Raw genomic sequence first — 14391 nt, 5'->3', positions numbered from 1 at the left:
CCCCCCCCTGCGGTTAACCTTGCATGTGGAACTCATAGGGTAAAAAGTTAAGTTATTAATATTACATACATGTAAGGGTCTTGCTCTTACCCAAGATAGCTGCTGTAATAACTATTAACCCCTTAACAACTGTGACATACCGCGCACATTGCAGGTCGTCAAGGGTTTTCTTGTTTATTATAGCGCGGGACCTGCCGCAAGCGACAGGACAGCGCTATTATACCCTCCCTCCATCTGAGTTTACACAGACTTGTAGATGGGAGAAGAATGTTGCCATTTCCAAGCTGAAATAAGTTACTCAGACTGAGTGTATGAATACCAGAGATAATTCAGACATTGCTACATTTGGCTGTTGCAGTCAGTGAGCACTTTTATATGTACAGTGTATGTGTAAGCCATTTACGTGCTATAATGTCTCCCTCACCTCCATATTAACTAAATGCAAGAGAAAAGCTAGAGTAGACATTTTTAATGTGAAGCAGCATGAGTTGCATATTACAGCGTTTATAATAAGGAGTGACTGTCAGCTCTGGATTACATAAGGAACTAAGTGTGAGTATTGAGCAACTGTTTGTAGTTAAGAGTAACTGTCAGATCTGAATTACGTAAGGAACTAAGTGTGAGTACTGTGCAACTGTTTGTAGTAAAGAATGACTGTCAGCTCTGGATTACATAAGGAACTAAGTGTGAGTACTGAGCAACTGTTTGTAGTAGGGCTGCAGTTTGTAGCAAAGAATGACTGTCAGCTCTGGATTACATAAGGAACTAAGGGCGAGTACTGTGCAATTGTTTGCAGTAAAGAATGACTGTCAGCTCTGGATTACATAAGGAACTAAGTGTGAGCACTGTGCAACTGCTTGTAGTAAAGAATGACTGTCAGCTCTGGATTACATAAGGAACTAAGTGTGAGCACTGTGCAACTGCTTGTAGTAAAGAATGACTGTCTTTGCAGTATCAGACATGTGGATTGCCGAAATTAAGTTACAGGGGAGAGACTGTTGAGCATTGCATTGATCACAATCAACAATTCCTGGCTATATTCACTAACAGCAAAGGGTTATTAACTCAGCTAAAATTTACCAAATAAGGAACTGCATTGGATAGCTGTATGTGCAACAACTTATGTATTGCATTATTCCATGACATGTAAATGCATATATGTTATATGGGTGCAGGGGTGATGGGCAGCAGTAATAACTTACATGTTTGCATTTATGACACCAAGACAACAGTGCAAACTGCTGTTGCCAGGATGTAAGGGCAAAACGTGCTGGCAGCTGCTACCAGAGTGTGAGGGTGACAAGTTCAGACATTGTGAAGTGGAAACAAGAATTTTCTATAAAGCAAATGCTACAGTTGAGAGAAGATGGCAACATACCCATAGACTGAAATCCCCCTGATTTTTTTTTCTTCTTGTTTTGTGCCCGGACCATCTGTCTGGTGTCCATTTCTGTGTCTGAGCCACACTCGGCCGTAGGGAAGGAAGGAAGTCGCTGCAAAGAAACACACAGTTTAGTTGCTTAAAAAAAAAAAAAAAAAAAAAAAAAAAAAAAGTTCAGGATATGATAGCACATTATATATATATATATATATATATATATATATAGATATATATATAAAATATATAAAATATATATCTATATCAAACTCAGATTTCACACACACACAGATAGAGATATATCTCTCTCTTGGCCCCCCTGGTAATACTTACCAGTGAGACCCCCTCTCCTGAGGGGCGTGGAGAGAGCTATCCACTCCCCTCATTTACATAAAAGTCTAATGGAGATACCGCCTCATCCTCCTCCTAGTTCTGTCCAGCCTACAGTTGGTGGACAGGGCTAGGAGTCAATCTCCGTTCATTACCTTCTGGGCTTTTTTTAAGATTAGTTTTTTTCTTGGCTTCTTGGGCCTGTGTGTTTAAGCCGACATTGCTTCAGCTAGCGTCATCTATCATTGTGGCCGTGGTCACCCAGATTGGCGAAGGCGGTGGGTTATTCATTTTTTCGATATCCCTGTGGGGGCCACCATGTTACCGTGACGTCATCAATAACGGACGTCACGGGGACTGTGTCTGAGGGCTACCTCTTTGTTTGCGCGTGCGCATAAAGCTATATATCTCTCATTATGGAGAGCGAAAATGATCCCAACCTGTTACAGCCCAGGAGGAATCAGGTGCAGTTATAAGGTATGATTAAACATTGTTTTTCCTTGGTGCTGCAAATGTATTTTCACTATTTTATCTTAAGGCCATATTATTTATTGGTTACTTATATGTTTTCATAGTAATTCAGACCAGCCTTTGCCCACCTGTTCACTATGTGATAATCATTGCTGGCAGGACAAGAAACTTTGTAAAGTGTGTATTGGCCAGATTTATGGTGTAAGCTTTTCTATAACACCTGAGGGTTCTTTGGAAAATCTACATAACCTTGATTGTGCTTCTGATGGTTGCCTATGGTGTTTGATTCTACAAAAGTTTCTGAATTTATTAAGTGGATTAAAAGTTCCCTGGGCATTGAAGATGAACAGTCTCAAAAATCATCTGATTGGTTTAATTCAAATTCTTCTCCAGATAATTTTTTCCGGTTTCTGATACCTTGAAATCAATATATTTAAATATTTTTTCTAAGCCAGATAAACAAGGTGGAGTTCAAGATAAAATATATAAAAGTTTTCCTTTGGAAAAATCTCTACATAACCAGTTTATTACTGCTCCCAAGATTGATGCTGCAATTGCCAGATTTTCAAAAAGAATGGTTTTTCGTGAGATGATGCAGGATCATTTAAGGATGTCAAGGATAAAAAAAAAAAATGGAACAAAAATTTAAAGAGACTATCTTCAACAAGGGGCTTTATTTCATCCTCTGCTTGCACTTTTTTTCAACTTTAAAAGCTACTGAAGTGTGGTCTAACCTATATAATTCTTTTCAAGATAATGAAAATATTGTATCTGTTCTTGCAGATTTTAAAGTGAAGGTAAACTTTGATGAATGAAAGCCCGTTTTTTAAAAATACTATTAAAAACAGGAGCACTTTCATTCAACAAAGTTTACAAAGCAGCCGTTTTGATTAAAAACTAACCTTTTTTTCTTTTCACAGCCAGAGCAGCTTCCCCACCTGGATTTCCTCTCTTCACACGTCAGCAATGACTAATCCGGCTTCCTCCAATCACGGCATTCCGCTCAGGGTAGTCATTGCCTGAGGACATGCTGTGATTGGAGGAAGCCGAATTAGTCATTGCTGACGTGTGAAGAGAGGATTTCCAGGAGGGGGAAGCTTCTCTGGCTGTGCAAAGAAGAGAGATACACTTTTAATCAAAACAGCTGCTTTGTAAACTTTGATGAATGAAAGTGCCCCTGATTTTAATAATATTTTTAAAAAACAGGCTTTCATTCATCAAAGTTTACCTTCACTTTAATATGGTTATTTCTTTTTGTCTATCAGCTGCTACCAGTATTTTGGAGCTTAATGCAAAGTCTATGTCTACTGCTAAACTTGTTAGAAGAGCATTGTGGCTGCAACATTAGGGAAGCTGTTCCAAGTTGAATTTATTAACTCTTCCTTTTGAAGGAGATATGCTATTTGGTAAGCAATTAATTAGAAACCTTAATTTCAAAGAGAACAGGAGGTAAGAGCCCTTTCCTCCCACAGGTTTTCAAGAGCCGAAAACATCCTTCCTTTACTCACAGACAACATAATATGCATCAAAAAAAACTTTAAAGCTTCTTCCAGGAAAGAATTCTTTGAGCATCAAGATGGAAGATATAACCTTCAGTTTCGTGGTAGAGGACGTGGTAAGTCCTTTCCTTCCTTTTAGGCCCAGATCCTCCTTTGGGAGGAAGATTGTTCAATTTCAGGGGGGTCTGGGCGTCCAGTATTTCAGACCAATGTGTTCTGGGGATTCTTCAGCACGGTTATCATATGGAGTTCAAGAGAAAGACTATCCTTCCATGCTTAGTAAAATCTCCACTCCCCAGGGATCCTGTAAAATTAAAAGCAATATTGGAGTTTGTCAGCAAGCTCATGTGCAATGGCGTTATTCAAGAGATACCAATCCAAGACCACGACAAGGGATTTTATTAACCTCTCTTCCTGGAGGCCAGTTCTAGATCTTCGAGTGTTAAACACTTTCTTCAGGGTTCAACATTTCAAGATGGAATCTGTTCTATCAGTAATCAATATCATCCCACCAAAAAACTTCCTGCTTTCCATAGATTTGAAGGATGCTTATTTCCATATTCCCATTGCAACACAGCACAGCAAGTTTTTCTGCTTCACGGTCAGAGATCGTCATTTTCAGTTTTTAGCCCTTCCCTTCGGGATATCTACTACTCCATGGGTCTTTACAAAAGGTATTGGTTCCTCTAATAGCAGAGTTACGTGTAAAGGGATTATTCATAATCCATTATTTAGATGGCATTCTTCTACTGGCAAGTTCACAGCAACAGGCGCTGGCACACAGGTCTATCCTTCTAGAAGTTCATCAGGACCACAGCTGGAATATCAATTTCCAAAAGAGTCAACTTTTACCCTGCCAACAGATTGTTTTTCTAGGAGCACACTTCGACACACAGGAGATTGTGTCTCTTCCAGAAATTTGAGTCAGGTTTCTTCTAAATTACTTCCAACAGTTCCGCCATGTCAACTATCTTACGGCCCACCAATGGATGAAAGTTTTAGGTTACATGTCCTCAGTGATCCATATGGTGAGATGGGCCAGATGGAGAATACGTCCATTCCAAATCTATTTCCTACAAGCATTCAACAGAAGAAAGGGTTTGTCTCAGCAAATCAAAGTACCCATGAATCTGAAGATCTCTCTTCTTTGGTGGTCCCAATCAAATAATCTATCCAGGGGCCTTCCTCTTAAGGAACCGAATTGGATTGTTGTTCAAACAAATGCCTGCAAGACCTGTTGGGGAGCACATTGTCTGGACAGGTATGCCCAAGGTACATGGGAAAGACATCAGTCTCTTCCATCAAATCTTTTGGAGATCAGAGCAATATTCTTAGCTCTCCTAGCATTCCAGCAATTATAGGAAGGAAAAGCAGTAAAGATCTTGACCGACAACAGGACAGCGGCAGCTTATCTCCAATTCCAGGGAGGTAAAAGAAGTCTAAATGCATTAAAGGAAGTATCTCCAATCTTCAAATGGGCACAACACCACATTCAGTTTCTCTCTGCAATCCATGTTCCGGGAAGAGAGAATATCAAGGCAGACTATTTGAGCAGGAGTCGAATTTCTCCAATCGAATGGCAACTGAACAAATGGTTGTTCCGGAAGATAACCAGTCTCTGGGGACTTCCAGAAGTTGATCTAATGGCCTCTGCATTAAACCATCAGGTTCCCCAGTGCTTCAGTCGTTACCCGACACCTCATGCGTTAGGAGTGGATGTCTTTCTCCACAATTGGATATACAACATTCTCTATGTCTTTCCTCCAATTCCCAGGTTATTGAAGAGAATTCTGCTAGAACAGGCTATCTTCATTGTTATCCTTCCATTTAGGCCTCGAAGGCCTTGGTTTCCTTTGGTACTCAAACTAGCAATCCAACATCCATGGCATCTTTCAGTCTCTTGGGAAATGCTGACTCAGGGACAAGTAATCCATCCGAATCCACACCAATTCAAATGAATGACTTGGTTGCTGAGGTCTCAAGATTACAGCACTTGAATATTTCAGCTCCTGTCATTGAGACGCTTCTTCAAGCTCAAAAGGGAAATACATCCAGAGCATATTACCATGTTTGGGATATCATTTTATCTTGGATGATTTCACATGATATTTCTACAGCAACAATCAAGATATTTCATCTATTAGATTTTCTTCATGATGGTTCTCTTAAAGGCCTTAGTGCTACAACTCTTAATGTTCAAATTTCTGAAATATCTGCAATATCTGGTACTAGGTGGGCTCAGGATTCTTTAATTATTCAATTCTTTCAAGCTTTGGCCCATATCCATCCATCTATCAAGAAAATAATTCCATCCTGGGGTCTGCCTTTGGTTCTGGATTCTCTTCTAGAATCTCCCTTTGAATCTTTAAGAGAAGTTTCCTTATGTTTTTTAACATTGAAAACTATTTTCTTAGTGGCCATAACATCGGCTCGCTGATAATCTGAACTTCAAGCTCTATCAATTAAGGATTCTAACATTATATTTCATCAAGATAAAGTAGTGCTTCGCACTGTTCCTGAATTTCTCCCAAAAGTAGTATCTGACTTTTATCAACATATCATTCTTCCTTCTTTTTGCCCTAAAAACTCAGAATCTCAAACTAAACCTTTGTATCGTTTGGATGTGGTCAGATGTCTTCATATCTACATCTCAAGGACCCAGGATATTTGTAGGACTGAAAGGTTATTCATCGTACCTGGAGGTCCTCGTCAAGGTCAGGCTCCGTCAAGAACAACTATTTCTCGCTGGATTGTACAGGCCATTTCAAGAGCCTATAAAGAAAAAGGGGAACAGGTACCTGAAGGGCTTAAGGCTCATTCCACAAGGGCTGTGGAATGATATTATCCTGTGTTACGGAATATTTATATTTTTTGTTGCAGTATTTGTGTGTACTCTGTGTTATTTCCCACCCATTCTTTTAAGTTTGCTCTGTATTCTCTCACTGGTAAGTATTACCGGGGGGGCAAGATAATTAGAAATTAACAAAATATAAGCTATATCTATATATTGGCCCATACCCTGGGTAATGCTTACCAGGCTCCTTTCCCTAGTTTTTTCATCTGGACATCTCTAGGAGGAGGAGGAGGCAGTATCTCCATTAGACTTTTATGCAAATGCAGGGAGTGGATAGCTCTGTCCATGCCCCTCAGGAGAGGGGGTCTCACGGGTATTACCCAGGGTATGGGTCAATATATAGAAATTGCTTATATTTTGTTAATTTCAAATTATATAGCAAACTCAGATTTTACTATATATATATATATATATATATATATATATATAATTATACCCTCTTTTTAACACACGTGTGGAATCTATTCCAATAAGCAACCTCTCTTCTAAAATACAGGACAGTGAATACAGTCATAAGCAATACACGTGACTAAAGAGGAGATCAGTAGGCTGGCACATGGTATGTACAAGTACCTGCATATTATCACTGAAACACTAACATAATACTGATATCCATAGCAAGTAATTGTGAATTTGGGACACATTTTTTTCTAGTCGGGTTATACACAGTATGTCTCCCTCACAGTTGGAAACCTCGCCCTCTCACCACGTCATCCTGCTCCGGGATTCCGACTTCAACCTCAAACTCCTTGGTGTCGCTATCGTCACTGTCCCGGTCACCACGGGGCTTACGTGATTTTCCCGTCCTGCGTTTCTTCTGTGCCATAACTCAAACACAATTCTCCAATCTCACACGTGTTTCCGAGAAACCCGGAAGTGAAGACGCAATTTCCTGGACTGTTTCATTCTGGTAATCCGCGGGGGTGAATGGGTGAACTTCTTTTCTATACCCTATAGTTACGGTCAAGACCTATGTAGATAGACAGATGGGAACCTCCATTCAGGGGTTATTTCTACGAGTTGTAGTCTTCAAATTCAAAAGTGTTGTCAGCCGTATCCCCCTGTGACGTATAGATGAGTCCAAATTGCGTTTGCGTTATTACGTTTGCGTTATTACCATGGAAGCTGAGGTAGCTAGAAGAGGAGTCGCTATCACCTGAATATTTGTATGTATTCTAGCGAATGTAAGGGTAGTGCGTGATTTATACTTAGGAATCGTTGTAACTACATGTAGAACGTCACCGTCAATAACAGGGCCAGTAATGTGTATGTTGTCTAGTGTTAAGGGTGAGAGATATCCAATACATTTGCTATTATGTGGGGATAGGCAAGGAAAGTGTATTTTTTGTAGTATACACACACACACACAGACATATATTTTTATTTTTGCACCAGAGCTAGCTAGTATCTGCCTGACAACAAGGCCATGCATGCATACATTATTGCCACCAGGTCTTAGACTAAACAGGGTCAAATGTACTGGACAACATATTAAAAATAAGACAGCAAACATAAATTTGCAGAGTCCCCTAGACAGCAGCACACATGCCAGGGATGTACTAAAAGGAATGACAAGGGTGAATGACAAAATGGAATGCCCATAGACTATAATGGGATGTAAAATTAAAAATGTGGAAGCAACAAAACTATGAGACGTAACAACTAGATATTTACGAGATATGTTCCCCAGGTACAGTGGCATATTCTGAAAGTGAGATTACATCAGATTATAGCTGTTTTCTATGGAATGACAAGGGTGAATGATAAAATGAAATATCCATAGACTATAATGGGATTACATTTAAAGGGACGCTGAACCCAATTTTTTGTTTTCGTGATTCAGATAAAGTAGCGATTTTAAACAACTTTCTAATTTACTCCTATTATCAAATTTTCTTTGTTCTCTTGCTATCTTTATTTGAAAATAATGCATCTATAAGCTTTTTTTTGTTGTTCAGAACTCTGGACAGCACTTTTTTTATTGGTGGATCAATTTATCCACCAATCAGCAAGAACAACCCACATTGTTCACCAAAAATGGGCTGGCATCTAAACTTACATTCTTGCATTTCAAATAAAGATACCAAGAGAATAAAGAAAATTTGATAATAGGAGTAAATTAGAAAGTTGCTTAAAGGGACAGTCAAGTCCAAAAAAACCTTTCATGTTTCAAATAGGGCATGTCATTTTAAACAACTTTCCCATTTACTTTTATCACCAATTTTGCTTTGTTCCCTAGGTATTCTTAGTTGAAAGCTAAACCTAGGAGGTTCATATGCTAATTTCTTAGACCTTGAAGGCCGTCTCTAATCTAAAGGCATTTTGATAGTTTTTCACCACTAGAGGGCATTAGTTCACGTGTTTAATATAGATAACATTGAGCTCATGCACATGAATTTACCATGGAGACAGCTCTGATTGGCTAAAATTCAAGTCTGTCAAAAGAACTGAAATAAGGGGTCAGTCTGCTGAGGCATAGATGCAAGGTAATTACAGAGGTAAAACATGTATAATTATAACTGTGTTGGTTATGCAAAACTGGGGAATTGGTAATTAAGGGATTATCTATTTTTTTAAAATACAAAAATTCTGGTGTTGACTGTATCTTTAAAATGTCATACTCTATCTGAATCACAAAAGAAAAATTTTTTGGTTCAGTGTCCCTTTAAAAGTGCTAAAGCAACAAAACTATGAGACATATATCAACTAGATATTTACCAGATATGTTCCACTGGTGCAGTAGCATATTCTGAAAGTGAGATTACGTCAGATTATAGCTGCTTTCTATGGAATGGCAAGGGTGAATGACAAAATGGAATGCCCATAGACTATAATGGGATTTCATGCAACAAGTATATATAAGCTAAGACTGTGATCCTCCTCCCCCCAAATGGAAATTGAAAGACAAAAAACAGAGAGAGAGCGCAAACCACTCCAAGAGTAAAAGTATTTAATACAAAATGTGAAGCCCAAGTTAATAATATACGTACAGGAATTAAAAAAAAACAAAGCAGGGGGCGGAGCTGACTTCCAAAGTGGTCGGACATGCTTTTCAGGAGCTCCTGCTAATAAAACTGTTTCTAGGGGCCATTTAATGGCTACTCATATTATTCAAGCGCTATGCTGAAGAACCCAACATGGTACTTTAATCACTGTAATCAAAAACAGGCAAATGAGTGAGGAGCACCAAGCTGGGTAAGGTTAAATATAATATCTTTATTAATTTCCAATTATAAAAGCATAAGGGTTACAAATACCCTAGGTAAAACCATCAATGAGGGATACAGAAAATGAGAACATAGGCTGACATGTTTTGACTTTTAGCCGTACTCTTAGCCTCGTGTAAAACATTTCACACCCTAAAGCTTTAAAAGCACTTTCTATTTACTGATTGGACTAGAGGTACACACCTTCCAACATAGTTTCCAATCAGAACTCCCTGTAAGTTTTTAGTGTCCCCTCCCATGTGGGCATCAATACAAATAACGCCCCATTTATTAAACATATACGCCCCCTTTATTAATCGCTGTCAGTAATCATATATTGTATTTCTAATTTATGACCGGTGAGCAGGGCACCTATAATTAAACTTTCAGTCTATGGTTATTAGACACTAAATAGACCTTACTGTTAGGGTGATTGTGCTAGAACTTTCTGACACTAGTTTGTGTGTCCCTAGGTTCAAAGATAAGACTCAAAACATCTCCTATGCCGGGGTGTCATTCCCTAAGATAGCTACTCTGTTGATGAAGGAATAATAAACTGTGTACACTAAACACTCCGTCTGATGCTGAATATTATATTAGCCTTGATACTATTTATACCAGATGGCTCTTAAAGGTGACCAGGGAATCCCTAATTAGGAGGAACATGGACATAATTCATTACATGCACAAGTGTTTAAATACATTCTAATTAAGGGTTTCAAAGATACTGTTTAAATCATAGTAACTTGATAGCGACTTGATCCTAAGAAATTAAAGTTTAAAGTTATATCATTGGCCCCTCCTACCCCTATGGAATTCAAATTGGACACAATGTTACCAATGGGGTGATGAGAATTAGTTCTACTAGGACCATATTCAAACTATATATATATATATATATATATATATATATATATATATATATATATATATATAATGAAAGCCTTAATTAAATATATTGATATTAATTCATATTGGCTCAGGTTATGACCAAGAGTTGGCTAGAAATTACAATTAGCTCATATCCAATCCTATCCTATCAAAAACATGTCACACTCAGGGATAAAATTAAAATTAAAATATGCAATCCTAGTGAGAATGTTGGAATGGAAAGAGGGACCTGAAGTCTTCCTAAGTGTGATGCAGGAATCCAGAAATGGACCCGTTGCTCAGTGTGCCTAGCAGGATATGGCTGCACCTCACTGACGAGGCCCACAATAGGCCGAAACGTACGTCTGTGGTTTTGCTGTTTCGCTCGTTCAGAGAGGGATTGCCTGGTATTTCGGGGCTGGACTGTACTGTGAAGTCAGGATCAGACTGATATGCTTCAGGAAAGGTCTTCTCTCTGAAAGGCACATGTTGAGCAAAAAGAGGCTGTTTCTTGGTGTCAGGGTTTTTTCCCCTGTTGTGTTTGCCATGTGCTGCTGGCAGCCTTTTTACTCACCTCCCTTCCTGAATATGGTGCATTGTCGGGGATGCTGCTCATTTCCTGCACTTCCTTTTATAGCCAGACTGCTGTGCATCATCGGTGTGAGACAGGATGCAGTCTCAGAATTGTGATGTCATCACTTATTATTTAAAGGGCCTCTGTTCAGTATGCTTTGCCTTTGCGTTGTCTCAGACCTGTTTGTGAGAGTTCCTGTGTATTACCTGGCTGCCTGACGTCCTTCCTGGTTCCTGATCCCTGGCTTGTTCCTGACTCTGCTGTTTTCCTTGTTCCTGATTCCGGCTCATCTGACTATTCGCTTTGGCTCCTGACTCGGCTCGTCTGACTACCAGCTCTGGTTTTGACTCCTGGCTTGTTATTTGACTTGTGGACTTTTTATTATTTTTTGATATTAATAAAGGTGTGATTATTTTTGCACTTCTTGATTCCTGGCATCCTGACATTACACAAAGGCCATGAATCCTGATGCTGCTAATTATCCACCTTTACCTGCCATCATTTTCAGGATGGATGTACAGGATCACCGCTTGGATCAATTTGCACTAGCCCTGCAAACCCTGCTGACTCGCACTGCACATTTGGACCAAAGTGTCCCGCAAGCTATGGCTGCTCCTGTTTCCGCTGCTGCACCTATGCCTACCAGGAGCATGTCCGGTTCTGCACCTCTACCTCAGCGATATAGAGGAGATCCTATTCAGTGCAGAGGGTTTTTGAAGCGGGTGGGCATTTACTTTGAGATGTTACCTCAGGCGTTTCCCTCGGACAGAGCTAAGGTGGGATTTCTCATCTCGTTACTCTCTGACACAGCTCTTGCCTGGGCTAATCCCTTGTGGGAGACTAATAAACCTGTGATTTCAAATTACCCTGAATTTGTGGCCTCCTTTTGCAGGGTATTTGATGTTCTGGCTCGCTCCTCCTCTGCTGCTAAACGACTCATGTCCATTCAGCAAGGTACAAGATCTGTTGCTCAGTATGCTATTGAGTTCCGTACGCTTGCCGCAGAGGTAGGTTGGAACAATGAAGCCCTTGTTGCCGCCTTCTTTCATGGGCTCTCTGATGCGATTAAAGAAGAAGTTGCTGCCAGAGATTTACCAGAGGATCTCGAGGCATTAGTGTCTTTTTTGATCCTAATTGACATCAGACTCAGTGAGAGGCCCTCTTTCAAGGAGCGCTTGCGGAAGCCTCCTGTTCCGTTGTTTCCTACGTGTTCGTTCCCACCCATGCCTCCATCTCCTCCCATGCCTCCTGGACCCGAGTCACCAGGTACTGCTGAGCCGATGCAGTTGGGATTCACGCGACTCTCCGCGGCGGAGAGGGCCTTTAGGAGGAGGGAGCGGCTCTGCCTCTATTGTGGGTTACAGGGCCACCTTTTGAAGTCCTACACGGCCGGGAAACGCTCACACCTAAGGTCCTGTCGGGGGCAGACCTTGGGTGACTTCTCCTCGTCCCCAGAACTGCTTAAGGAGAAACATTTGGTCACGGTTGTCCTTTCCTGGGTGGACTCCTCCATAGTCACTCAGGCTCTTGTTGACTCCGGTGCTGCAGGCTATTTCATTGACGGTGCTTTTGTATCAAAGCACTCCATTCCTGTTTTGCCTCGGTCCGTTCCACTTGCTATTGAGGCCATTGATAGCAGGCCCCTTCTGCCCGCACTCGTTACTCATGAAACTGCTCCATTGTCCATAGCTGTTGGGGCTCTCCATTTTGAAACCCTCCAGTTCCAGGTGATAAACTCTCCGCATTTTCCGGTTGTTCTGGGTTATCCCTGGCTCCAAAAGCACAATCCCAGTCTCGACTGGCGCAGGTCCGAAATTTTGTCATGGTCCCCGCAATGTATTTCCACTTGTTTTCGGAAACCAGTTAAAGTCTTGTGCGTGCTATGGAGGAGTATGTTGCCGATGCTCTGTCGCTGGGGATCATCCGCAAATCCTGCTCTCCTGCAGGGGCTGGCATCTTCTATGTGAAGAAAAAGGGTGGCGAGTTAAGACCATGTATCGATTATAGGGGTCTTAATCGTCTTACCATTAAGAATGCTTACCCTATTCCGCTCATTACGGAACTCTTTGACTGCCTCAAGGGAGCTACGGTCTTTACTAAACTTGATTTGAGAGGAGCGTACAATCTCGTTAGGATTAAGGAGGGCCAAGAATGGAAAACAGCATTTAACACCAGGAGCGGGCATTATGAGTATCTTGTAATACCCCTAGCTGTTTTTCATGAATTTATTAATGATGTCTTACGAGATATGTTGCAACAGTGTGTTGTGGTGTACTTGGATGACATCCTCATACACTCACCCACACTTGAGGCTCATCGTTCTGATGTTACACGGGTTCTTCAGAGACTACGTGAGAATAGCCTGTTTTGTAAACTCAAGAAATGTTCCATCAGACTCAAGTAACCTTCCTAGGTTATGTTATCTCCGTTGCAGGGTTCTCCATGGATCCTGACAAGTTATCTGCAGTTCTGCAGTGGCCTCGCCCAGTTGGTCTTCGGTCTATTCAACGTTTTTTGGGGTTCGCCAATTATTATAGAAAGTTTATTAAAAACTTTTCTTCCTTGGTCAAACCCATCACAGACATGACCCGTAAAGAGAATGATCCACTCCATTGGTCACCTACTGCCATTAAGGCCTTTGATAGTCTTAAGACTGCCTTTGCTGCCGTTCCAGTTCTGGCTCATCCTAACCCTGTCCTGCCTTTCGTTCTTGAGGTCGATGCGTCTGAGACTGGAGTAGGTGCCCTCTTGTCTCAACGTCCTACGCCTGACGGTTCCTTGCATCCGTGTGGTTTCTTCTCTAAGAAATTGTCTCCAGCGGAGTGCAATTATGAAATTGGCGACAGAGGGTACTAGCGTGCCAGTGCTCATTCTTACTAACCACAAGAATTTAACTTATCTATCTGAAGCAAAACGTTTGTCGCCCCGACAGGCCAGATGGGCGCTATTTTTGTCTCGGTTTAATTATGTGGTCTCCTACCTGCCTGGTAGTAAGAATGGTAGGGCTGATGCCCTCTCTCGCCTCTGTCCAAGGAGGAGTCTGTACCTACTCCTGTTATACCTCCTGACCATATTTTGGCTATCATATATACTAATTTGACTTCTCCCTTGGGGGAGGAGATCCTGGCTGCACAAACCAATGTGCCTCCTGAGAAACCTAGTGGTTAGTGTTTTGTTCCTGAGAATCTTCGAACTAAACTTTTGCACAC

General features: G+C 40.9%; 2 protein-coding genes across 5 annotated transcripts in view; one reads left to right on the top strand and one right to left on the bottom strand.

Moving 5' to 3' along the window:
* The window catches only part of DDX54 (DEAD-box helicase 54), a 138741-nt gene extending 131306 nt beyond the window's left edge, over nucleotides 1–7435 (bottom strand). Inside the window, exons 1-2 of the mRNA XM_053702164.1 lie at nucleotides 7239–7435; nucleotides 1379–1493 (exon numbers count right to left, since the gene is read on the bottom strand). Coding sequence (XP_053558139.1) covers nucleotides 1379–1493; nucleotides 7239–7358 — 235 coding nt within the window. The 5' untranslated portion in view covers nucleotides 7359–7435. The remainder of the gene's footprint in view (nucleotides 1–1378; nucleotides 1494–7238) is intronic.
* Nucleotides 7367–14391, top strand: part of RITA1 (RBPJ interacting and tubulin associated 1) — a 28916-nt gene continuing 21891 nt past the window's right edge. The window contains exon 1 of one of the 4 annotated variants that reach the window (XM_053702168.1): nucleotides 7367–7442. Coding sequence is in view for 1 of the 4 variants with exons in the window: in XM_053702165.1 (XP_053558140.1) it covers nucleotides 9705–9727 (23 nt within the window). In the remaining 3 variants the exon portion in view is untranslated. Of the gene's footprint in view, nucleotides 7443–7481; nucleotides 7699–9638; nucleotides 9728–14391 lie in introns of those variants that run through there. The other 3 variants (XM_053702167.1, XM_053702166.1, XM_053702165.1) reach the window with 3 other exon arrangements.

This window comes from Bombina bombina, chromosome 2 (assembly GCF_027579735.1).
Source record: "Bombina bombina isolate aBomBom1 chromosome 2, aBomBom1.pri, whole genome shotgun sequence".
Taxonomy (NCBI): domain Eukaryota; kingdom Metazoa; phylum Chordata; class Amphibia; order Anura; family Bombinatoridae; genus Bombina; species Bombina bombina.
The sequence above is the reverse complement of the archived record's forward strand: the minus strand, read 5'-3'. Positions and strand labels throughout refer to the sequence as shown.